Source organism: Podarcis gaigeae, assembly GCF_964106915.1.
Source record: "Podarcis gaigeae genome assembly, chromosome: 3".
Classification (NCBI taxonomy): domain Eukaryota; kingdom Metazoa; phylum Chordata; class Lepidosauria; order Squamata; family Lacertidae; genus Podarcis; species Podarcis gaigeae.
Window position 1 is genome coordinate 26,661,375 of NC_139680.1, and position 25,301 is coordinate 26,686,675.

At 43.5% G+C, this 25,301-nt stretch overlaps 1 protein-coding gene across 5 annotated transcripts; it reads left to right on the plus strand.

Moving 5' to 3' along the window:
• Positions 1–562: 562 nt before the first annotated feature.
• On the plus strand, positions 563–21,799 carry COLEC11 (collectin subfamily member 11). 5 transcript variants are annotated; one of them, XM_083730811.1, is made up of 7 exons: positions 563–860; positions 4,135–4,284; positions 8,889–8,960; positions 15,081–15,152; positions 15,448–15,501; positions 17,052–17,147; positions 17,264–21,799. In XM_083730811.1, the coding sequence occupies exons 2-7, from the start codon at positions 4,155–4,157 to the stop codon at positions 17,671–17,673; spliced, it is 834 nt and encodes a 277-aa protein (XP_083586937.1). In that variant the 5' UTR covers positions 563–860; positions 4,135–4,154; the 3' UTR covers positions 17,674–21,799. The 5 variants fall into 5 exon arrangements, with proteins under 5 accessions (XP_083586937.1, XP_083586939.1, XP_083586938.1 ...); XM_083730813.1 differs by having other exon boundaries at positions 565–860; positions 17,282–21,799; XM_083730812.1 differs by lacking the exon at positions 563–860 and adding an exon at positions 3,580–4,005.
• The last annotated feature ends 3,502 nt before the right edge of the window (positions 21,800–25,301 follow it).

Genomic DNA, 25,301 nt, shown 5'->3' on the forward strand with positions numbered 1-25,301 from the left:
TTGCATGTGGCACAGAACTAACAGCTATTCCCACAGGAAGTGCCTTCTCTTAGCAGCCAAGACAAGCTTCAGTAATGATATGATTATTGCACTTGATTAGGTTTTATCCTTGCTACTGCCTTGTCTTAGCAATTGTTGGGAGAAGGCAGCCTGAATACAGTTCCAACGTGCTGCAAGCAACATGGGAAACAGCAATTGCAAAGTCTCTGTGGCCAGGCAGAAGTGGTGCTGGTCAAGAGCTGCAGATGAAGTACAGCCTTCCCCACAATTCAGTTATCTCCAGTTTTTACACTATAGGGCCTTTTTAACACCTATGGTCTGAAGTGGTACAATCCATAATTCCACTACCTCGCTGTGTTTAATGTGTAGAATGTCTCTAAGCCACGTGCCAGGATTTGATGAGAACCATGGCCGCGATGCATTTCTAAAGGGAGACAGCAGAAGCTTTGCTCTAGCTGGATCCTGTTTACATTACTGCAACTGGCCAGACCTAAATGGTTTACCAAGGATTTTCTCTTCATGGGAAGGAGAGTTGTGAACGGAGAAGCATTCTGCATTCCCCAAAAAAAGCGCATTGCCAAAAGAAGCAGCTTACATCATGGGTCGCTGTAGCGTTCCCACACATTTTGCTCCTAATTACTGTCCTGCTGGACAGCTGAGCTGTTTCAAACAGGAAGCTGTTTATAGATAACGCTTGCAACTGTTGGGTCTGATTTGCTGGGTGTCGAAGAGCAGGAGACGAGTTCGCTTCAAATTAAAAACTATCAGGCTTTTGTAAATAGTAGCAATGAGGTTCATCTGCGCAGTGTCCCTCCAGGAAGAGGTTGTGTTACGGTGCTTGTTTTCTCAGCAACTGTAAGGTAAGTGATGCTTCAAAAGCCTGAGATAAGAAGATAGATTGTGGGGCCACATACACTTGCTCAGTGGAGTGGGTGGTAAACTTAAGACTGGATTAACAGTGGTGTAGCGTTTATGTTTTAATTTTTTAATGGAAGCTAAGCTAAAGAGAGAGCATATTATGTTCAGTAGAGGAGTATAGTTTCTGGATTTAGTTTTTAACAGTTTTTGAAAAGCACGCATGCTGCAGTGTCTTTTTACAGATGGCGTAGTAGTCACTTGAATATTTACTGCAGTCTGTAGAGAGTGTAAAGTAAGCTCATAGGGTGGAGTTTGTGTTGAGGGGTAGCAGACCAAAAATGAGCTGTCTTCACAGCAGCTAACGAAGAAATCTAAGGGGAAAATAGCACAGATAAATGCTAAGCAAAACCTTTCCCAACTCGTAATATGTCCTTCTAGCGTTGCAAAAGGATGGCAGCTCTGTTCTCCACATTGCTGAGCCGCAAAAATAATACTGTTTGATTTTCTTTTTTTCTTTTAAAAAAGAGTAAGGCATATTGAATATGCTTGGCTTAATTTTTTGCCTGCCACGCTGCTGTTAAAGGCAGCTAAGTCTTGCCAGGAAAAAAAGGTGGCAGTAATTAAACGGTATTGGCCAACATCTTAGAGGAAGGCGTGGTGTGATCTGCATGGGTGCAAAAAACATTGGAAACTTTTGGAACCGGTGAGGTTTTCTAAGAGTCAGATTGGAGGGAGGGAGAGATGGAAACGGAGATGGAAAATGCTCTTTCCCATTGGTGGGTTCTGGTGGGTTCCCTTCCTGACCTGGCCTCTACACACCATCTTCCAGGCAGTACTTAATTAAAAAGTGACAGGCTTCAAGCCTGCCTATAAAATTATAGCCTCTGACTGGGAAATGATTCCAAGAGTGGTTGCTGGCTGTGAAGAACTATCTGGGACTGAGGGAGAAACTCTCACAGTGATCCTGCTCATTTTCCAGAATGGAGCCCAACGCTTGAAAGGAGCTCTGGAGGTGGTTCTAGGAAGCCCTGATTTGAATTAAGCTCTGCTTCTGAGAAATATCTATGGAAACAAAAACAAAAAAGGGGGAGGGGATGAAAGGCCTAGTAGAAACCCCCCAAAAACAAGATTTAAAAAAGAGTTAAAGAGGAAGGATGCTGGGTGAGTAGGGTTGGTGGTGGTGTCAAGTCAAAGGAGAATAAAAAAGAATAATGGCCACGGCGGGGGGGGGGGGGGTTAGTTGAGAGGAGAGGAGGACAAATGTATGTGGAAACAGGAAAAAAGACAAATAAAGATCCCTTAAATGGTATCTGAGGTGTGTGAGAGATGCTGCGATGGCACTGTATTTCTGAGGTACCCAAGTCACCTCAGAATAATCTTCCAGTGCTGGGCACTGTCTAGTAGCCACTGCTGATGGGAGCTACCTGGACTAGGAAGACTATAAAGGAAAGGAGGTAGGATCCAGGGCTCTGCTCCTAGCAATCTTCTCCTCACCTCACATTTGTAGAAAGCAAGCATGATAAGTTAAGCTGCTCTTGAAGTGCAGTGGGGCCGAGGGAACTAACAGACCCGGGGGAAGAAATGAAGTTGGGATTAATCCATCTCCCCCCCCCCCCAGCCTGGTGTTCTGCAGATGTTTGGCTTGCATTTCCCTTCAGCCCCAGGCAGGGCATCAATACTTGCTGGAGTTGGTTGGGGCTGTAGTCCAAAACATCTGGAAGGCACCAGGTTGGGAAAGGATGCGTTTAAAGAAGGCAGTGGTCAGCTCCTACAAAAGCAAGGAGGAGAAGTAAGTTGCTTCTTGCTCTTTCCAGCCATCTCATGGCCAGGCCTAATATTAGGTACCAGTGGTTATTGGACACTTTGAGCCCTGCAGCCATGATGCTGAGTCAGTAGCCCCATTATTCAACCACCTGCGCCATCTATATTTTTGTGGACAGTCTTAACCATCCTGGATGGGCAGCAGTGCAGCTCCCCATATGTACTCCTCACATAATATTTCAGCTGCGTGCAAACAATATTTTAAGCCACTATTCTTCAACCTTGGGTCTCCAAATGTTGTTTTTCAACTCCCATCATCCCCAGCCAATGGTAAAGGATGGCAGGAGTTGTAGTTCAATAACATCTGTTGACAGGCTGAAGAACAATGGTTAAAGCAATGTAGGAGGTTTAGGAGGAGGCAGAGTTTAGTCCTGAAGCCTGTTTCAGTGTCAGGGTTCAGACTTTAAAGAAAGTTTATCAAGAAACTGCCACAGTAGTGAGTAACTGCACTGAGCCCTCTGCAGATCTAGGATTAGCAGATCTAGGGCCTCTCTAGAAGAGATAGCAGTCCTCAGGAATATACACTACCTAAATGCACACCAGGTTTGACAGGTGGAAGCAGAACAGAGAGTTCCAGTCCTTTCCCCCAAGCCCTTCTCCATCTTCATCCCCTGCCATTAGTGATGCCAGTGCCTCTTTTATCTCATAGAATTCAGTGGAGGCCCCCTAGAACCAAGACAGCCCCAATCCATTTTCCCATGCTAATTCAGGAAGAAATTGATGTTTGTTCTTCCTCTTGAGCTTGCAAAAAAGAATAGCAGTGGAAAACAAAACAATTTAAGGCAGTTTTTTTCATTAGGTTCGTCTCACCCAATGCATTTGTACTTGGGATCTGTTCCTAAGCGGCTTTCATTTCCCTCAGTTGAACTCTCATAGCGGTTTTGAAAATGCAATTCGGGCCTCCCTAAGGGAACCGTGAGCTGACCTCTCCCACCATATGCATTGATTGGACTTGGAGACTGGCTGCCAGCCTTTTCCTCCCAATCAGTGCAGTATAGGACTCTGTGACTGCCCGCTGTGTTGTCTGTAGTGTGCGAGTCCCCTTCTCTCTTCGCCCTCCTTCCCTGGGGAACCTTAAAACCTCTTCAGCCTTGCGTTTCCATTTCTTTTGATCTGTTAGTCTGAACTTTTTTTCTGGGCTGAGGACAAGAGTGAGCTTTGGCTTGGCAAAGGCCCCTTTTCTCAGTTGCACTTGGGAGGTTTTGAATATTTCTTTGCTTTGCAAAGACTCTCTGACGAAGTCTGAGAACCCCCGATATAGCTTTTCTGCACAGTTAAGCAAATGACGTCCTGTGGAACTCGACTCTATATACCGCATAACACAAGGTACATGATAAGCTGCTTACATGCTGCAAAGGTAGGAGGCACTGGACTGTAGAACTCTGCAAACACCGCCTGGAACTACTGGAAGTCTTTGGAATTCCTTTTAACTGTTTATTCATTCTTTCCTTTTAGGAGTAAGGGACAAGCTCATTATGAAGAGTGATCTGGTTTTCTTTGTCTCTGTAATTAGCCTTGCCTTCCTGTCTCTGCCAACATCTGGATATGCTCAGCATATTGCAGAAGAATCCTGCTCTGTTCAGATTCTGGTTCCAGGCCTAAAAGGTAACGGGTGTATCTATTTTCATGACCAATGAGGTTTCCCCGATCCCACCCAGTCATATTTTTGTTTGCCGAGGTTGCTTTCGGGATTGTTAGGTGTTTTCCATTGGCTAAATGGAAAATGGGTTGTACCTCACAGCGGCTGGCAAGAATGCGTTTACTAGGAGTTTCACAAACTTGATCAGGAGAGTGTTAAACTGAATCCTAAATGTGGGAGATAATATGTTAGAGGACAGGGGACACACCAAGTACTGGGGACAATAACTTCATTGGTGTACAGGAAACTGGGTCAGTAGTACAGGAACTTGCTAATGGGAGGAAAAACCAATAAGGAAGCAGCTGGAGGAAATGATTTGTGTTTTTAGTTGTCTTTATACTAATGCACAGAACATGGGGAATAAAAAAGTTGAACTTGAGCTCAGAAGGTGGTAGACTCTCCTTCACTGGAGGTTTTTTATTAAATGGGTAGTGATGAGGTCTAAACCACAGAGCCTAGGGCTTGCCGATCAGAAGGTCGGTGGTCCGAATCCCTCCGATGGGGTGAGCTCTCATTGCTCGGTCCCTGCTCCTGCCAACCTAGCAGTTCGAAAGCACGAAGTGCAAGTAGATAAATAGGTACCGCTCCGGCGGGAAGGTAAATGGCGTTTCTGTGCGCTGCTCTGGTTTTCCAGAAGCAGCTTAGTCATGCTGGCCACATGACCCGGAAGCTGTATGCCGGCTCCCTCGGACAATAAAGCGAGATGAGCGCCGCAACCCCAGAGTCGGCCATGACTGGACCTAATGGTCAGGGGTCCCTTTACCTTTATATATTTGAAGTGAATATGTCACTTAGATCACTGCTGATCAGCTGATACGTTCTTTAATTCCACCAGATCCTGGACTGCATCTCTGGTGATTTAAAGTTGCCCACCGACTAGGAAAAAAATAAATAGATGCCTCCTACATGGCGGTTTCAGTGCATTTAAGAATAGCCTGACATGCATAAATCAGTAGATGACGCTACATGGAAACAAGCACCATCTTCTAAAGGTTGTGCAGTGAGCTGCTGATAAAGACACAGCTGCAGTCACCTGTAGAAAAGAACGACAACCTGATGGTGCAATGCAAGGAATGAGAGTCTCTCTGAAGCATCCTTTTGGATCAACAGTTGTAGTGCTTGTGGAACATGTTTTTCAGAGAAACTACTTGGCATGTCTCTTGACTTCATTCTCCCTAGGGTTAGTTAGTATGGCCTACCAACCCTCCTTCTGCCCTCCTTTTAACATTTCCAAAACATTTTCTGGGAACTGTCATGCCTGAACATTCTGCCTCTGACCTTAAGGCCACTACACTTAAAAAAGAGGGAAAGTAAATAAAGGGCCAGTTGGAATAAACTGGAATTATTTAAGAAATGTGATGCCAGATCCCATGCTTTAAGCATTATGGCTGAGTGCTTTTTTTTACCCAGCCAGATGGATGGGGTATAAATAATAAAAATATTATTATTTACTATTACTAACTTCTACAAGAAGTAAACACACCTAACTAGCATTGCAACAGTTGTTAAATATTCATGCTTTGGTATTTTAGCAAATGAAGGAAATTTACATTTTGGTTGCTTAATGTCTTCAACATTTCATTCTCAAAGTATAAGGACGTCATTTTTTAGCATTGCTATTCTTGCCAATTGCCGCCTAGTTTAATTTGTTGTCCCCGTGTACTTAAGCACTAATACCTTCTCATGCAAATGATAAAACAAATTCAAGCCAATAAAAAGGCAGCACACAAAAAGGCAGCTTACATCTACGGTGTGTACCCCTTGGGCATATATGTGCCATAAGCTTATATTGCTGTTATGCCATGGTTATGGATTTGCCACAAGGGATCTTTGGAATTGCAGTTTGAGGCAGAGTTTTGCTCGAGTTACCGTACTCCTTACAGATCTACAGTTCAAGAGGGAAGGATTATTCAACTAAATTTAAGCCAGTAGTATACAGTTATGCCACGTGTACAGTACGCCTGCAGAAATAGACCCTAGTTAAAGTGTGGCATTACAAGGGACGCGGGTGGTGCTGTGGGTTAAACCACAGAGCCTAGGACTTCCGATCAGAAGGTCGGCGGTTCGAATTCCAGCGACAGGGTTAGATCCCGTTGCTCGGTTCCAGCTCCTTCCAACCTAGCAGTTCGAAAGCATGTCAAAGGGGCAAGTAGATAAATAGATACCGCTTCGGCAGGAAGGTAAACGGCGTTTCCGTGCGCTGCTCTGGTTTGCCAGAAGCGGCTTAGTCATGCTGACCACATGACCCGGAAGCTGTACGCCGGCTCCCTTGGCCAATAAAGCGAGATGAGTGCCGCAACCCCAGAGTCGGTCATGACTGGACCTAATGGTCAGGGGTCCCTTTACCTTTACCTAATGTGTAGCATGTGGTTGTTGGCATAATGGCACATGCATTATATAGGTATGAGAAAGGCCCCTAAAACACTATGCAGTGGAAGACAAATGTCTTTTGCAGTGAAGACAGGGAAAGGTAGATCTGAGTATAATGTGGCTGCTCCTTCTGCAGGAGGAAAAGGTGGCAATGCTCTGTCCCTGCCTACTGTGCATAAACTTGGCTGGGGTATGAGTCACTCTTGTGATGGAAGAATGGTATATACTGAAATTGTGTGTGCGCAGAGGGGTGTGTGTGACAAAGAGACAGAGACCTTGCCCATTCTGCCTTTATATTTCAGAATGCCATTGCCCAAGCCAAAATCCTGATTTCAACACCTTGGGGATGAAACTATCCAAATGCAATGTCTGAATTTAGTAGGATGCTTTTATTCAAACAGGTAGCACAGCACCCTAGAGAAAATGGGGATCAGTGTTAAATTGGGACTGGTTGTCTCTTAACTAGATTTAATACAGTGCATATTTATAGAAAGGAATAGTCTATTCTGCAGAGCACAGACTAGGTAGATGGGGACATTAATCTTGATCTACTGATGCCTTCTTTGACCTTGGAAGAGCATCTTAACTACTCTATCTTAGTTTCCCTGTTTGTAAAGTCAAAGCGTTACCACTAGATAAAACTACAAAACCACACAGAGTATGAACAGTTAGCTTACGTTTCAGGGGAAAACCCTTCTATATATTGTCGCACAAATGCTAAAAATGATGGTTGTTAGCATGCACAGGTCTGATTGTTTAATGAGTTCCAAGAATCTCATATTCACCAAATGATCAGAAAACACTGAACTATCTGCCTATCTCTGCCTGAGAAAGAAAGGAAGATGGCTCCCAAATCTGCTCATGGTTCCACATATCCTACCTAATTAGAAGCTATAATCATAATAGTGAAGGAGATTGATGAAGAAATTCAGTGAAGCACAAAATGGCCTGCGAAGGCCACAGCTAATATAAAATCTCTAAAAAGCCATCAGTGCCTGATCTAAACTGTCAGGGGGGTAGCTGGCTAGCTTAGAGGAGTGCTAATGAGGTTTGGAGCCTTTCATCTGTTGGCTGAAATCCAGCTCATGCCCTCAGCTTCTCTGCAGCCTTGAGTCTTAGTACTTTGGAGCAATCATATTTCTTTTTCTGGAGGATGTCGGTGAGGTGCCTTTGATGCTACAGCAAAGTTAAAAAAAGTACCCACTTCACATCTGGAATGGCCCGGTGGCAGAGGCTACATTCACACAAAGGCAAAAGGTGTCAGGTAACCTTGTTGGAGCTGTGGCTAAGGGCATGGCTAGTTTTTCTAAGGGCATGTACTGTATACACAGCAGTACATTATCCACATTTTCCTTCACAAGGAGGGCTATTGATCAATGAAGACATTTGAGAACATCCCAGAGTTTCCACTGCTACATTTTCTAGTGACCTATGGTACCATTTAAATGTTGCATTTCTCTAATGATTAGTGCTTTATATTAGTTTGTTTGTGTGTGTCCAAATGTCTTATCATGTATTGTTGCTGTTGTTTTTAAACTGATAATAGAATGGAAACCATGACTAAATGCAGAAGCTCTGTCCGAAATTCACTAACTGCATTTCCACTGCATGGGTAACATGTATCTGAATGTTCTGTGACCGTGCTGTTCTTGTTTTCCGAAACGGAACTTTCTGCATCTTTTTTTCTATTCTCTTTCGCCGTTCTCAAGACCTCAGTAGGTTCTGAGAAGCCAGTTCTTTTCCGCTTGCATTTGTACTCTCTCCCTTTACCTTTGGCCTTTTCCCATTGACCAGGCTTGAAAGTAATTACCTCAGGGAAGAGACCTACGCTTCATTATAACTTTTTAACTTTTATCTGGAAAATCCCTCTGAAAACTTAAAAAATGGTGGAGTTCAAAAGCCGAGGTTGCTGAGCAAACACAACCAACCAGACCCTTGACTCCAGGTTCTTCTTCTTCTTATCTCTAGACATACATGCACTGACACCCAAATGACATTGAGTGATCTCATACTCAGTTATGTTCAGAGTGGGCCCTTTGGTATCAATTGCAAAATTATTTCAGTGGATCTGCACTGAGTTTGAATGCCGTCCACTCCTATTACTTATTGTAATTTTCACTACAAATCAAGAGGCTTGTTCATATTGAGAATTCAAGCATGTTCTTGTTGTTATTGTATCTCCTTTTTAACTACAAAATAGGGGATGCTGGAGAAAAGGGGGAGAAAGGTGCCCCAGGCCGCCCAGGACGAGTTGGACCTCCAGGAGAAAAAGGTCAGTATTTTTTAAAGAGGGAGGTGATGGAGGTTACTCTTCACAAAACTGTTTATTTCCTAGTGCTGAGTAGAGGGTAATCATGTATATCAGGCTTTCTGGCAGTATTGTCAGGTCCAGTGTTCTCAAAAGAGAAGAAATGGCTCATAGCATCAGGAAATGGAAGAATTTAGAGCCAGGAACCTAACATTTCTTCTGCCTTAAGTTTTCCTGGCATCATAATTCCATCTTCTGTGATGCAATCAAAACCATGGGAATCCCTGCCCTGTCCTCCATCACTAGAGGAAGTGCTGCTAGATAAAGCCGCTTATACCTGTAGAAGTTATAAAATACAGTGGTACCTCAGGTTAAGTACTTAATTCGTTCCAGAGGTCCGTTCTTAACCTGAAGCACCACTTTAGCTAATGGGGCCTCCCGCTGCCGCCACACTGCCAGAGCACAATTTCTGTTCTCATCCTGAAGCAAAGTTCTTAACCCAAGGTAATATTTATGGGTTAGCGGAGTCTGTAACCAGAAGCGTATGTCACCTGAAGCGTATGTAACCCGAGGTACCACTGTATGTGGAAATGATGCTGCTTTCCCTTGCAGCAAATATTTCTTTGTTTGAATACGATTCCCATCTACATTTTTTCCTGGAGCATATGGGAATTACGGCTGTTCATCATGAATCCTAAATATTTGTGATGAGAGCTTGTTCAGAGATGATCTGAATACCAGTCGTGGAGAACAAACCACCTGCTCAGTGGCGTAGCTTGGCGGGGAGCCACAGGGGAGGTTGCCCCGGGCACAAAATTGATAGAGGCGCAAAATTTCAGCACCCAGTGCTGCCTCAATACAGCTGTCCTAGGCTCCATTGAAAACTGCTTCTCCATGCGAACCGGGAAGCAATCTCTCCAGAATGACTCTTTTCTGATTTCTGCGGCTGCAATCTCCTGGGCAACACGGATGCCGTTAGGCAGTTGAACGCATATGCATACTCCATTTTGTTTCCCTCCCTCCACATGGCCCTGCGTGCTGGCAACCCATGCTATGCCACTGCTCTGCTTGTTGGCTTCCTGGATGCGTCTGGCTTGCCACTGTTGGAATCAGGATACTGGGGAAACCTCTGCTCCACAGACCAATTTGGCCTGGCAGGCTGTTGCTTAAAAAACACACCCCACCTGATGTCAGTTGAGTGACATGAGTGGTCCCACCCACTTATCAAAGTTGACCTATAGGTGTGGTGGGAGATAGTGACCAAGCAGAACTGAACTTCCAGTGGATCTGTGTGCATCAACTGATTGAGCAGGTACAGTGGTACCTCAGGTTAAGTACTTAATTCGTTCCGGAGGTCCATACTTAAGCAGAAACTGTTCTTAACCTGAAGCACCACTTTAGCTAATGGGGCCTCCTGCAGCCGCCGCACCGCCGAAGCTCGATTTCTGTTCTTATTCTGAAGCACTATTTCTGGGTTAGCGGAGTCTGTAACCTGAAGCGTATGTAACCTGAAGCGTATGTAACCTGAGGTACCACTATACTTCAGTTCTGCTTTTTGCAGAGTTCTGGCATGAGAGAGGGTTCTCAAAACCAAGATCCAGCAGGACCCTGCTTTCTTGTAATACCAGACTTAGCTAAGGAAAGGTATTTTTCACATTCAGGAAGCAGCCAGAGTGAACAGACTGTATTGCGGGGGGCCAGTAATGCCTGGAGCAAGGGGAGGGGTGTGTGAAAGTAATTCCTTGGCCGATCTGGCAATGGTTTATGTTTATAATGATGCTTTGGGACTCACACAAGCATTTCTGTAATTCCATTTGTGCCAGGCCTGTAAGTTCTAAAATACTTAGGCTCTTTGTGAGTATTATTAAAAAGACATAAGAGGCTATTTTCATTGTAAAGAAATCTTATGAGAGAACAATTGCACACCAGAAACCAATTTATCTGACCCCTTTTATTTGACCTTTCTTCTGGACTTAGAGCACTGGGAGCTCTTTGAGAGAGACCTGGAAGGAGTAGTTAGAAAATAAATACAAAAACTAAATGTGGCATTTGGCTTTAGAGAAGGTATAAAGTTTCTGCCCCCCCCACTCAAGCTCACCATAACAACGGCAAATAGCTTTGCAAGAAACGAAAGAAATACTTAAGAACCTCTGAATACCAGTCAATGTTATACTTGTCAATTTTGTTGCATTATGATTTTTTTTTTTTAAGAATACACATACAATAATTGTTCCATTTTTAAAAAGAAATTGGATAAAACAGTAAATAGCAATCTTAAAACAGAGGGCATCTAATTTCACCACCTTCAATAATAATGATATTGATTATTATTATTATTATTTCTTTATTTATTTTTAATTGCAAATTTAACAACTACTGTTGAGTACTATTCCTAAGAAAAGTTAAGGTTGCTTCTGCATAGAGTTCCAATGTAGAGAATGTCAGGTGACCCTCTGACAGGTCTAAGGATGGGAGAATCTTCCTACCTTCCTCCTTTTGAATTTCCATTGCACATTTCAGCTTGCAAGAAGAGAGAAGAGCTGTCTAGGCATAATCAATAAGTGATACTAGTTGTAAGTGCTTTATGTTGAGACCCAAAGACGTGAGTGAACCTCAAGGATCAGAAAACACAGGACTACTGAAAAACAAGTCCTTTATTAAGATCAATCACAGTTCAGAATGCATGATGCAAATTCTCAGGTTGGACAGAACTCTTCTTCAGGCAAGATATTTCTATAATGGTTTTTGTTTGTTTAAAAAGGGGGGTGTTTCTAAGCCAGAGATCCATGAAGGATCATGTTAGCTGGAAGTATATTCTATTGTCTAATGCAGAGGTTTTCAACCTTTTTGAGACCACAGCTCCCTTGACCAACTACAGTGGTACCTTGGGTTAAGTACTTAATTCGTTCTGGAGGTCTGTTCTTAACCTGAAACTGTTCTTAACATGAAGCACCACTTTAGCTAATGGGGCCTCCTGCTGCCGCCGCGCGATATCTGTTCTCATCCTGAAGCAAAGTTCTTAACCTGAGGTACTATTTCTGAGTCTGTAACCTGAAGCGTATGTAACCTGAAGCATATGTGACCCAAGATACCACTGTACATTCTTTCTGCAGCACCCGTGTGGGGCTCAGGAGCCCAGTTATTTCATCTCTCGTCTGCAGAGATGGCAGCTTCTCACACTTTTTCAAACATCCTCCCTTGTGGAGTGTTTCCTCAGCCTCCTCTCCCCTCTCCTTGGGAGTCCTCTGGGCAGCCGCTGCTGCTGCCCCTGGTCTCTGAGCTGCCCCAATGAGAGGTGCTTCCTCACACTGCCCCACAGGGGCCTGGGGCCTGTCTGTCTAATCTCAACTGCAAGTGCTGGCAGACTGGCTGGCTGGGCTCCCTCGCCCGCTTGCTTGCTCACTCTGAGGCGACCTCAGCTCCTGGCAACCAGCAGCCCCTGACCAGCCCCAGAAGCAGCATTTGCCTGGGGAACTTGTAGCCAAGGCTGCTGCAACAAACAGCTGTGCAAGCCTTTGGGAGGCAGAGATGCGAGAAGGAATCAGAGGAGAGAGGGAAGGAAAGAGAGACAGAGGCCAGTGTTGCCCATGGCACCCCTGACCATCATTCAAGGCACCCCAAGGTGCTATGGCACACTGGTTGAAAACCACTGGTCTAATGCACTGAACCCTTTCACAGAACTCAATTTTGTATTGAATATAGTGATTATTTGGTTGCATCTGTTATAAGCGCTTCCGTCTTCCTACATGCAACTCACCCTGTCATATGTATACAAGTGTCCTATATAACCGCTTTAATTTTTCCACGCATGGATGAGAGCTTCAAGCTGGGTTCCAAAATGTTGGCTGACGAGACTGCTGTTTCTGTTATCTAGTCACAGAAGACTGTTGTGAATTTTTCCTGCGTTCATGATGAGCATTATAGCAGCCTCAAATATGCCCGCCAGAAGATGCCACAAAATTAGTATTGGTATCTCACAGCAGGAACCGAGATGGTTTTTCAGTTTTAATGGCAATGCTGTACAGCACTTTTTACAGCAGAGTTGTGACAAAACGAGCCTCTTAAAAAATTGGCTGTCTCAGCTATTTTTCATGAATAAGGAACATACGTACAATAAGGCACAAACTGGATACAAATATTGCTAGCAATGCTTAAGTATTTGTTTTGTGTCCTTTTCACCGTTTTTTTCCAGGTTGACTCAGGGCCTGAGATTGCAACCCTATACATGCTTACTTGGCAATGAACCCCATCCTTCTGAGTAGACATGTACAGGATTGCATTATAAAACAATTCGAGACTGAGGAGGGAAGCGTCCATGCACCCAGAAGCCTCCGGATTACTGTAGCAGCTACTGGTCAAGTGGAAAAAACCATTCAGGCTCTCTGTTTGCACGTTCCGCTTGTTCACTTACAATCTGCCACTACAGGTCTTCTGCCTGCAGCACCAAATAAGAAACAAGATGGTTGTAATGAGGGTTCTTGGAATATAGCTCACCAGAATCCATGGTTGCTACAGCCTGCTGGGAGCTTCTGAGCAGGCGGAGGTTATTCTTAGGCAACTTGTGCAAACTGGCTACCTCCGTACCAGTGTGTGCTCTTCTTGGAATGAGATATACACAAAACAATCCATGTTTTTTCATTCTTCTGCTCACTTTTTGGGTGCTATTGAACTATGTTGTTGTTTAGTCGTTTAGTCGTGTCCGACTCTTCGTGACTGACCCCGTGACCAGAGCACGCCAGGCACTCCTGTCTTCCACTGCCTCACACAGTTTGGTCAAACTCATGCTGGTAGCTTGGAGAACACTGTCCAACCATCTCGTCCTCTGTCATCCCCTTCTCCTTGTGCCCTCAGTCTTTCCCAACATCAGGGTCTTTTCCAGGGAGTCTTCTCTTCTCATGAGGTGGCCCAAGTATTGTAGCCTCAGCTTCAGGATCTGTCCTTCCAGTGAGCACTCAGGGCTGATTTCCTTCAGAATGGAGAGGTTTGATCTTCATGCAGTCCATGGGACTCTCAAGAGTCTCCTCCAGCACCATAATTCAAAAGCATCAATTCTTCGGCGATCAGTCTTCTTTATGGTCCAATAACATACATTAAAGGTGCACACACACACAGTGAATCTAAACTCCTGCAACCATTTCTGTTGCATGCATAATAGAAAACCTGGGCAAATAATGAAAAAGATGGCCAGATACTGAAGTGTTGTTGACAATATTTATATCTGATTTGTGCTGCAATGTGCATATTTATCTCTTATTCATTAGAATTTGCTGAGGCAGCCAATTTTTAAAAGAGGCTCGTTTTGCCACAGCTCCATTGTAAAATGCTGTATAACGCTGCCATTAAAACTGAAGAACCTTCTTGTTTCCCGCTGTGAGGCTCCAGATAGTTATTTCGTGGTATCTTCCTGAGGCTGCTGGGCACTCCTCGTTAATAAAGACTTTGAATGCATACAGGGAAAAGATCAGCCGTGTAGTCTGCTTAGCATAGATGAAATGAAAGGGCTGTAATCTCAGACCTACTGGTTGTGAGGGCATGATCTATTCATTTCAGTGGGGCTTGAACTAATTTTAGTCTCTGGCAACTCTGACTGAGGACTACATGATGCTTTTGGGTATTTTTTGATACATCAGTGAGGCCAAGAGGGGGGTATTGTTTTCTGGGTAGCCCAGGACCCCTATGTTATGTACTGAAGTTCTCACCCTGGGCCAGCAGGGGGATACTGTAGATAGTTATGCAAATGAAGGATCAAAAGTGACGTTCAGCGATTGGATAGTTTGTATGCAAATGAAGGATCGAAAGTGACGTTCTGTGATTGGATAGTTTTAGAAAATGGCAACAGTTACAATGTTCTGGAGCTCTATATAAGCAGGCTGACTGAGCTCCTCAGTTCTGTTCTGTTCCAGCTTACAAATAAAGAGCTGCTTGGAAGAATCGCTGTGTCGTCTGATATGTTTGCCCACAACTTAACACCCTATACATACTGCCCAGGCTTGGGCCCCAGGGAGATCACTTCTGTGTTGCTAACACAGCAGTTTGATTTCACCCCTCGAGGCACACTCCATTGTCTCTTAAGACTCTCTGACTACTGAGGGTATATGTAAAAATTTACATTAAATTTGTCTTTTGTTTTGTCCCCCCCCCCAGGAGAAACAGGGGACAAAGGACAGAAGGGAAGCATAGGGAGACATGGAAAAATTGGCCCCATTGGTTCAAAAGGTATGTTTTCTGTCAATATTTGTTAGGCGGTTATTTATGAAAAGTTGTTTAAATTACATGTATTTTGAGTATTTTTTTCTGCAAGGAACAAGAGATGATTGACCATGATTACGACAAAGCCATATGCGACGATCATGACAAATAAATGAGGGTTTCCTTCACATAGGTCAGCATTGGGAAGGCTTAAAAAAAACACCATCCAACTAGTGTTCTGGTGTCAGTGTATAAGATAAAGGCTATTGTTTCTACTTGAAGCTATCTGCTGAGAAGCTTAACTTTATTTTCCCTTTCTTAGGAGAAAAAGGAGATAATGGGGATGCAGGCCCACCTGGTCCTAATGGAGATCCAGGTAAACCAACCATATTAGCACTGGTTTTAATGTATTAACATCCAATTTAAGGTCCTAATTAAAAAAATGTGAAATTATGCATAGTTTGTATAAGCTTGTATAATACGGTTTTTTAAGACAGAATATTTCAGCAGCCATAATATTAGATTAACCACTGAACTCGAGTGATATGCATACAGATGTGAATTAGCCCTTAGCAGTCCAAGTCATCTTTTTTGTACCAATGTGTACTACACTCTCTCAAATTCAGCTCATGTCTGTGAACCAGTCACTCCCCCACCCCAGCATAATTCCTACTTGGTATGGGATGACACTGCAGAATCTTAGTTTGAAAACAATTGTGAATGGATATGAATTTCAACAGCCATTTCTATGATCTTAAATAGTTGCAGGAAACTGTGGGCTCTGTTTGAGTGCAGCCAAGATTTTACTGGCTTGCTACACGTGGTTGTTCAGGAGAAACAAATGATGGTTTGCATATAATGCTAAGAGCAGGCCTCGTGGTTTATATTGCTTGGCTGCAAAGTGGGAGCAACTGAGCAGCATCTACCAGCAAGGTGTTCGTTCATAGTCTGCCATGGTTTATTCCATACTATGGTTTACTATAACGTACAGACCATCCCCTGTGATTCCTTTGTGCTGGGATGGACCGTGTTGAACACAAACAACTGTCTTATGTGTATGTACCAGCAGCCAGTCTGGGGGGTTCAATACCTGCAATGCAGCGTTACTAGTATTCTCCAGAGCAGGGGTTGGCATGGTTTACCGAGCATGGGCCGGATCACTTCACAGAGATCCTCCATGCGCCAGACCAGTGCAGCGCAATGCTGGAAATTGCGTCTGCGCAGAAGCGATTTTCGGCGTCTGGGCATGCGCAGAAGCGATTTCTGGAGCCGCAGAAGAGAGTCTTCGCGCCACGCTTCACCAGTTTAGCGCAGCGCACGGGGACTCCCTGAGTGGGCGCTCGGTTCAGGGGTGGCTCGTGGGTTGGCTAAACGGCCTCCGTAGGCTGCTTCTAGTTCATGGGCCTTAGGTTGCCTACCCTTACTCCAGAGGGTTGGATTAAGAGGATAGTAAATTAATGGATAAAAGCTGTGAAATATGCACTATTCTGGGACACGGGTGGCGCTGTGGGTTAAACCACACAGAGCCTAGGACTTGCCGGTCAGAAGGTTGGCGCTTCCAATCCCCGCGATGGAGTGAGCTCCCGTTGCTCAGTCCCTGCTCCTGCCAACCTAGCAGTTTGAAAGCACGTCAAAGTGCAAGTAGATAAATAGGTACCGCTCTGGTGGGAAGGTAAACAGCGTTTCCGTGTGCTGCTCTGGTTCGCCAGAAGCGGCTTAGTGATGCTGGCCACATGACCTGGAAGCTGTACGCCGGCTCCCTCAGCCAATAAAGTGAGATGAGCGCCGCAACCCCAGAGTCAGTCATGACTGGACCTCATGGTCAGGGGTCCCTTTACCTTTATGTACTATTTTGGGTGGGCAGCAAACAGTGCGAGACATTTTGTGCAAATGCCCATATGTAACTTGCACACGGATTTTCTGCAGGCATTCCTTGTGAATGTGGCCAGCTACGAACAGCCATTGGTAAAATGGATAATCAAGTGACCTTGCTGACGACCGAGTTGAAGTTCATTAAAAAAGGTAAGAATGTCCAGACAAACATTCTCCCCTTCCTTGCATGTGGGGCTTGCTTAATCACTGGTTGATTGTGCTATGCATTAAGTTGGTTTATAGAAATGCAAGTGCTCACTTTTCAGCACTGCCCTCCCCCGCAGCTGTTGCTGGTGTGCGTGAGACAGATAATAAGACTTACTTGCTGGTGAAAGAAGAGAAGAGGTACATGGATGCCCAGCTCTACTGCCAAGGAAGGGGAGGAACGCTAAGCATGCCCAAGGATGAAAACACCAATAGCCTAATTGCTGCTTACATCAATCAAGCTGGCCTCAGCCGAGTTTTCATTGGCATTAACGACCTAGAGAAAGAGGGCCATTTTGTTTACTCCGACCGGTCCCCAATGCAGACCTTCAACAAATGGAGCAACGGAGAGCCAAATAATGCTTATGATGAGGAGGACTGTGTAGAAATGATAGCCTCTGGGGGGTGGAATGATGTCGCCTGTCATATTACAATGAATTTTGTTTGTGAATTTGACAAAGAAAATGTGTAGAAATATGATTCCTGCCCCCCATTCCCAGCTCAATTTTTGAATCAAGCTTTGTGTACAGGTTAGGCTGTGTGTCTGCACTATCGGTTTTTTTATATACCGGAATAAGCTGGTGCAGTCCACAATCCTGAACTGCTATTTGTTTATGGATGTTTTGTGTGTCTGTCTGTGTGTTTGCACATAACACTAAGCTATGGTTGGTTTTAACCATGATTTATTTAATAAGCCATGGGTTGTCTCAGTTTCTTTTGTTTCTCCAAAGCTTGGCTTGTTTCCCAGCCACTCCTGCCTTGATTTGTAGCCTGATGAGCATTTGGGGTGGGGTGCCCAAGCAAGCCATGCTTAAGCAAGGCTTTCACATAAAGCAAACCATAGTTAAAATGAGTCATGGGTTCACAAGCATATGATGTTTGTTGGCAGAAAATAAACCAGGGTTTGTTTGCTGGGTTGGGTTCACCCATTCAAACAAATTTATTTAGGCTAAACAAATCGTGGTTTAGCAGTATGTGCAAATCAGCCTTTTATCTGAAAGTTAGTACCTTTTTGATGAGGTACTAATCTTTCAACAAGCTTCATATTAGTCTGGACAAATATCCCAGAACACCCTCACCTCTGCCAGTGTTACAAAGTTCTTCTATCACCAAAAAAAAAGCAACACGACATTTTTATTGGTTTAGTTCAGGTTATGTGGATATCAATTCTGCAAAAAATCCTCATATCTGATGTGTGTGTGTGTGTGAGCGAGAGAGTGAGTGAGAGATCAGATATGAGGATTTTTTGCAGGATGGATATCCACATAACCTGAACTAAACACATAAAAATCTCTCTCTCTCTCTCTCTCTCTCTCTCTCTCTCTCTCTCTCTCTCTCTCTCTGTGTGTGTGTGTGAGAGAGATGCATACACATTCCAAGATTAAGCCATGGCGTATGTCAAGCTTCCCATTCCATTTGTGTGTGTGTGTGTGTGTGTGTATTCTTAGCAAGGTTTTCTTCACTCATATTCAGCACAGCTTTTTCTTTCTTTCTTTCTTTTAAGCCCTGTTTCATGTATTATCTTTGCAGTGCTCCCTCCCTTCTGTCATGCAGGCGACCTCATGTATGAAGTGGAAATTCACAGCACATGCTTCCTTTTCTTCCACAAAAAAGGAATTCCAGTACAGTTTGCTTGTTGTAGCCATAAGGATAGCTACCTTGTGGAAGGAATAGGGACACGCCCACTTCTATACCATACAATGAGGAATGCCTCCAAACACAACCTTTCACTGAAATGATGAGACTCATTCATTTTAACAGGGCTGGCACAGGAAATCTTCCTAACAGATTAAAGAACAACACATCATCCTGGATAGTAGTAGGCACATGTGAACATGAAATATGTTAAGAATAGGACACAGGAATTAATGAAGGACAAACTTCAACATTAAGATCTATAGCACAGGGTGCTGGTGTCAATCAACTCCAAGACCTACACTTTTGTTGATAAAGTATTATAGTAGTATTTTTTAGAAGTATATTATATTAGTATTGTACAGCTGTAAATATAATCTAGGTATTTCAAATATCAATATTCACCCTTCAGAAGGGAAGAGCAGAGTTAACAGAGACATGGTTTAAAGTAATCCAACACAGAATTAAGTATAGGTAAACCGCTTGAAATCGTTGGGCTTAAACTCAGTTCTGCGCAAGATCTCTAGGCAGAAAATATCCATCAAATCGCTTGTTGAGATTAATGGAGATCTACAGCGAAAGTGGAAGCTATAAATGTAGATTTTAGGAAGCTATTTTTGAAGACCTATAGCCACCATTTCTATCTTTTAAAAAGCCTACCCTTCTATTGCTCACATTAAGTCCTGTGCTGGCTCATAATGATAAAATGTAAACGTTATCTTTTATCACTTTCTGAAACCTAATGAACTAGTTCCTTAGCTCTTCCATTACACAGTTGCTAAAGTGGGAATACAGCACTGATGTAAACCAGTTCAATTCTTTAGGCAGTGTTTAATAGATTATAAATTGAGTATTGCAAAATTATTTACAGAAAACATGAATATTACATTTTCCTTATGTACCCTTTGGCACAGAGTGGATCTGAGCATTGTGGCTTGATGGCCAGAATAATTTAGCAAAGTTAATCAAGTCCCAGCCTGTTGCAGTTTAAAGCAATCTCAGTAGCCATAATCCTACTCTGAATTACACCTGAATCAGGTTGTTCCCTTAAATCAGGAGTACATTTTGCACAGAACTGCACCCTAGATAGCTGCCATGGTTGTCTTTAGATATTTGCATGCTATTACTGTTTTCTTAAAAATAATAATAATTATCCAAGCAGGTCTTTGTAAGTTGTCATGCAACTCACAAAAGCTTTTAAGTTATTCATATTCTGAAAGATGCTTTAAAATTCATTTGCCCATCTTTCCGTTTGTCACTGTAGGCACATAGCTAAATGAATGCTAAGATTTTGTGGGAGTAAGTTGACTCTACAGACTTAATGAATGTTATCCATTTACAACAGAGGATGCAGCTGGTTGCACCTGACGTTTGGCCCTTCACGAAGTTCTATAGTTTTAATTATTATTACTGAGGCCTTAATCCCATGATAGAGTCAATCCAATTGAATTTCTTCTAGCCTGGTTGCAAATCAAGGGAGGTAGCACATGAAACAGTTGAAGTTAAAATTAAATTTGCATTTTATTTCCCAGTTCATCTGCACAAACAAATCCACCTGAAGCCAGATACAAATCCCAGCACTCAAGCAGTGGGTATTAATTCAGCTGGCTTCTCAGGATTGCTGGCGTTGGAATTAAACTGAGAGGTTCATTAATAATGGGTGAACTACAAGACTGAGTCCAGTACATGAACAAGAGTTAAAATTGGATCACCATCTCTATTTGACTTTAGGAACAAGATTTATGCTGTTGTTCCCCACAGAGATAGTCACTGGTTTAAAACAGGCATCCCCAACCTTCGGCCCTCCAGATGTTTTGGACTACAATTCCCATCATCCCTGACCACTGGTCCTGTTATCTAGGGATCATGGGAATTGTAGGCCAAAACATCTGGAGGGCCACAGGTTGGGGATGCCTGGTTTAAAACTTTACAGAAGCATAGGACAGCTGTTCACTTAACAAATCTATATTGCCAATCCTGCCTATGCATAAACATCTGCATTCACTTATTTAGTAGATATAAAAATGTGGCTATTTGTTATGACTAGTTCACTTCTGCATTAGGCTTGCATTGCTATGCTGGTAGAGTGCTTTCTAAATCTGTTCCCCCTTGTTGGGATGTTGTAACTTCTGTGCAGCACAGAGCTATTCCATAATTTGCTAGCCGACCATCCATCACTAAGTCACTTATGATTCAAGCCCTTTTCCCTTTCTCGTTGAAGTTTATAGCATTTCAAGTAGGGGTAAATAATCTTTCCCCATCCAGACATTGTTGGATTTCACTCCCATCACTCCCAGCCAGCAGGAATGATGGGATTTGCAGCCCAACACCATTTTGGAGGGCCACAAGTTCCCCATCCCTGGTTTAAAGCTCTCTGCTGCTTTGCTCATTAGAAATAACTTGGATACAAAAATAAATGTGGGGGCATGCATAAAATAGTGAATACTGGCCCATGTGATAACTTGGAATAACTGCAGTCTTATGCATAGTTGGTACTGTATTCTGCTGAAGAAAGCAGGAGTTCCTTCTAAGGCAATACACAGGGGATCAGACTGTAAACCTAATCTTGCCAATGTTGATTCAATAGGATTTCTATGTAAGCAAAAACAACAGGGTTGCGTGTATAATAGGTTTCCTGACGCTGTAACATCCCAGAGACTATGACAAAAACAAGAGTGGATTATCTGTAACTTGATACTGACCCATTGATTTAGTTCCCAACATTTAAAGCTTTGAGGGTATACGTTTTTCTGTTGCGTTCTTCAATATTTATGTTTAATCTAACGATAAGCTTCCTGGTAGCACACAAATGCAAGTACGTAACTAATTTATAGCGACTGGATTGATAAAGGATTTTTTGTTTGTAGCAATTTTGCTCTCAAAAATAAAAGTATGGCAAGCATTTGAAATTATTGTGTATCGTTTTGCGTTTAGGGGAAATAAATAAATAAATTTTATCCCAACTTTTGTTTCCTCTGAGCTTAATTTCTTTTCACTTGTTTCTACCAGCTTCCCCAAAGAGGTGGAATCCCTACAGTTTAATTACAACCCTAGAATTTTAAAAGAATTTAAGGAAAGAAAAAAATAACGGTAATATGTTTGACTCTACATAGAGTGTTTTTCTCCATTAAGATGTAAATTGGCTGCAGATATACAGGTACCATGCCTTGGGACCTCAGATAAAGTTAAACTGAAGAAATTAATGGGAGGAAGTTCTCACTGCTTCCAGGAAGTTATTTGCGGACTCACCCACCCTGCCAATTTTGGGTGTTTCAACACCCCTGTGTTGTACCCCAACCCTCTAGAGAGGTGCAGTGTTCATCACTGTGCATAGGTTGCCATGTCTGAAATGTGTTTGTCTAGTAGACCAGCAGTTCTCAAACTTTTTTCTCTGGGCCACGCTTTCAGAATAAACATTTGCTCGTGCCACAACAAGTTTTTAATTGACAAGAAGCACATTGGAAAAGAAAAAGGAACAACTCCTAGCAGTCACTTGATTTATAATGTAGAGCACAACTACTTTGTAATATAATCATGGGACACCCAGAAAATTTAAAACAATGCAGCAACATAAGAAATCATCACCCCCTGCAACAACAGCAGACAACAACAACAACAACATTTTGTACCCCACCCATCTGACTGGCATACCATCTTACATGCATACCTTAAGAATGTATATAAGATCAATGAGAGATATGAACTTGATTTTGCAGGGTAATTAATTTATATTAGGTCTCAGCTCTTCATAAACACAAAGAAGCCTTTCTTTTTCTGATCTTTCATATCTGTCAGAAAAGATATCTACCCTTTTTTCTGCAAATAAATAAAAAAATATTTTGATACTACACTACACTAAAATGTTTACCGTATTTTTCGCTCTATAAGACACACTTTCCCCCTCCTATCTTAAAAAGTAAATGGAAACGTGTGTGCGTCTTATGGAGCAAATGCAGGCTTCGTGGGCTAAGCCAGAAGCCAGAACAGCGAGAGGGAGCGCTGCGCAGTGCTCCCTCTCGCTGGTCTAGCTTCTGGCTTAGCCACATGAAGCCTCCGCAGGGCAGTGGGGAGCCTTCATCTCGCTGCCCTGCAGAGGCTTTGTGTGGCTATCTGTGGCTTTTGCGGGAGGTGGGGGAAGGGACAGAGCGCGGCTCTCTCACTTCCCCCACCTCCTTCAAAAGCCCCTTTAAAGAGCCGCGCAGAGTGTATGTATGGCTCTTGGGGGCTTCTCCCTCCTCGGGGAAAAGCCTGCAAGCGCCACACACACGCTCCATGCAGCTCGTGAAAGGGAGCACTGAGCAGAGCCAGTGTGGTGTAGTGGTTAAGAGCGGTAGACTCATAATCTGGGGAACCGGGTTCGCGTCTCCGCTCCTCCACATGCAGCTGCTGGGTGACCTTGGGCTAGTCACACTTCTCTGAAGTCTCTCAGCCCCACTCACCTCATAGAGTGTTTGTTGTGGGGGAGGAAGGGAAAGGAGAATGTTAGCCGCTTTGAGACTCCTTAAAGGGAGTGAAAGGTGGGATATCAAATCCAAACTCCTCTTCTTCTTCTTCTTCAGTGCTCCCTTTAAATAATATTTTTTTTCTTGCATTCCCCCTTTAAAAATTAGGTGCGCCTTATGGTCAGGTGCATTTTATGGAGCGAAAAATACAGTAAAAATTTCTTTGATTGCCCCTGAACGTTTGCCACCCTCCTCTGCCACACCAATGCAGCTTGCAACACGCTTTTGAGAACCATTGGTCTAGAAAAGCTTTGATAACATTCCAAGAGATAATGCACTACTGAAAAAACGTTCCTTTAGAAGTTATATGGCAGAAGGTTTTCTAGCAATGCCTGTGCAATGCAAACCACCGTCTTTCAAAGTGAGATGTGGATACATGGTGGTGGACACGTACCACATCTCTGTAGCCAATTGCGTCTTCCCAGCACACCATGTGTCCCTGTGTGTTGGGGACTATGTGTCCCTGTGTGTTGGCAGGTAACTGCTCCCGCCCCCATAGAGACTATAATGTTGTCACAACACATCTGTCTTATATGCTACAAACATGTCAGCAGTGCCAGCCCTGACTTAATCATTTTTGTCCAGCGTGCAGTTTAATCATCTCTGCGTTACCATGCTGCCCTCTAGTGCCGTACTGGAAACAGTTGCTTTGAGTTTGCTATTTTGCAGGCAAGGCAGCCGGAACACTGATCTGAAATGTGGTGTTAGCCTTGTGTCACTGTTTTTCTCATTCTAAGTGCCAATTGGACTGGCTGCTAATGCTTTATGCTGTCTCTCTGGCCAGTACCGTATTTTTCGGCCCATAGAGACAATGGAGCAGACCCTATAGCTGACTTGCCTTACCGCAGTACAACACAACCAAGCTTTAAAAATAGGAATAAAAAGCAACAATTTTTGTCAAGTCCTTTGGAGACAAGCGTGCCAGACAGGCACACCACTGCTCCCCATTTCCTGTATGGAACCCAATACTCTTATGAATTGAATTGGCCAGGTTTAATCATCCCACCCTTAGAGTTTCATTAAACATGTCATGTCCATAGTGAATGCTATTTTTAACTGATACTTTTAAAATATGCTCAGATGTAAACTAGACACATTTGTCATATTGATGTAACATCCTATTGAAACCTCTCTGTGTAACTTCTACCCAGGTATGCCTTTAAAAAAGAGAATTGTTTGACTTTGATGTAGTTTTATTAGATGTTGCTAAAACTGTTTCGTTAGATGATAGTAGGCAATAATTTAAATTACTGTAGAAGTTGAAGTGTAGGTATTTTGGGCATATAGTTTTTTTCCTTTCATGAAGTTTTCTGTGAACTGCCCTGAGACCTCTGGGTATAGGGCAGTATATAAATTCAATTTAGAATTTAGATTTAGAATAGAGCGCACCGGCCCATAGGACGCACCTAGTTGTTTTTTTTTTTTTTGGGGGGGGGGGAAATAAAGAAAAAAAAATTATTCCCCCCCAGGTGTGGGGCTGGGGCAGGGGAAGCCCGAGCTTCCCCCGACCCTAGCCCCCAGAACAGGCTGCTATCCGCTAGCCGTGGGAGAGCTGCGTGAAGTCGCGCAGCTCTCCCACAGCTAGCGGAGAGCTGCCCGAAGCCCGAAGCTTGAGGTGTGCTGAGCTCAGCGCGCCCCAAGCTTCTGGGTGCAGGCAGAATAACCAAATTCAGGTAACGGGCTTGGATTCAGAGATGTCCTCCGTTGGCAGAAAAGCACTTCCACTTGCGCAAGCCTGGTCCCTCTGAATTCGTTCAGCATAGGCCCCTACTCCACCTCATTCCACACCATTCGAGTGGCAGTGGATATAATGGGCAGAGGGAGTCAGGAAAACCCTTTTTCATGAGAGCTTATTTGTCTCTGGATTCACCACACCGACTCCTTTGCAAGATGCCACCCTAAAACAGTTCTGGAAGACCTTTGGCAGGTTTAAAGAATTGAAGTAAAGCCAAGAGTCACCTCC

What these genes read in the sequence shown, in the direction of transcription:
- COLEC11 (XM_083730811.1), top strand. Translation starts at nt 4,155, where the DNA reads ATGAAGAGTGATCTGGTTTTCTTTGTCTCTGTAATTAGCCTTGCCTTC. An exon ending in TGGACCTCCAGGAGAAAAAG is followed by an intron (nt 8,961 to 15,080) that starts GTCAGTATTTTT and finishes CCCCCCCCCCAG; the next exon opens with GAGAAACAGGGGACAAAGGA. An exon ending in GTTGAAGTTCATTAAAAAAG is followed by an intron (nt 17,148 to 17,263) that starts GTAAGAATGTCC and finishes CTCACTTTTCAG; the next exon opens with CACTGCCCTCCCCCGCAGCT.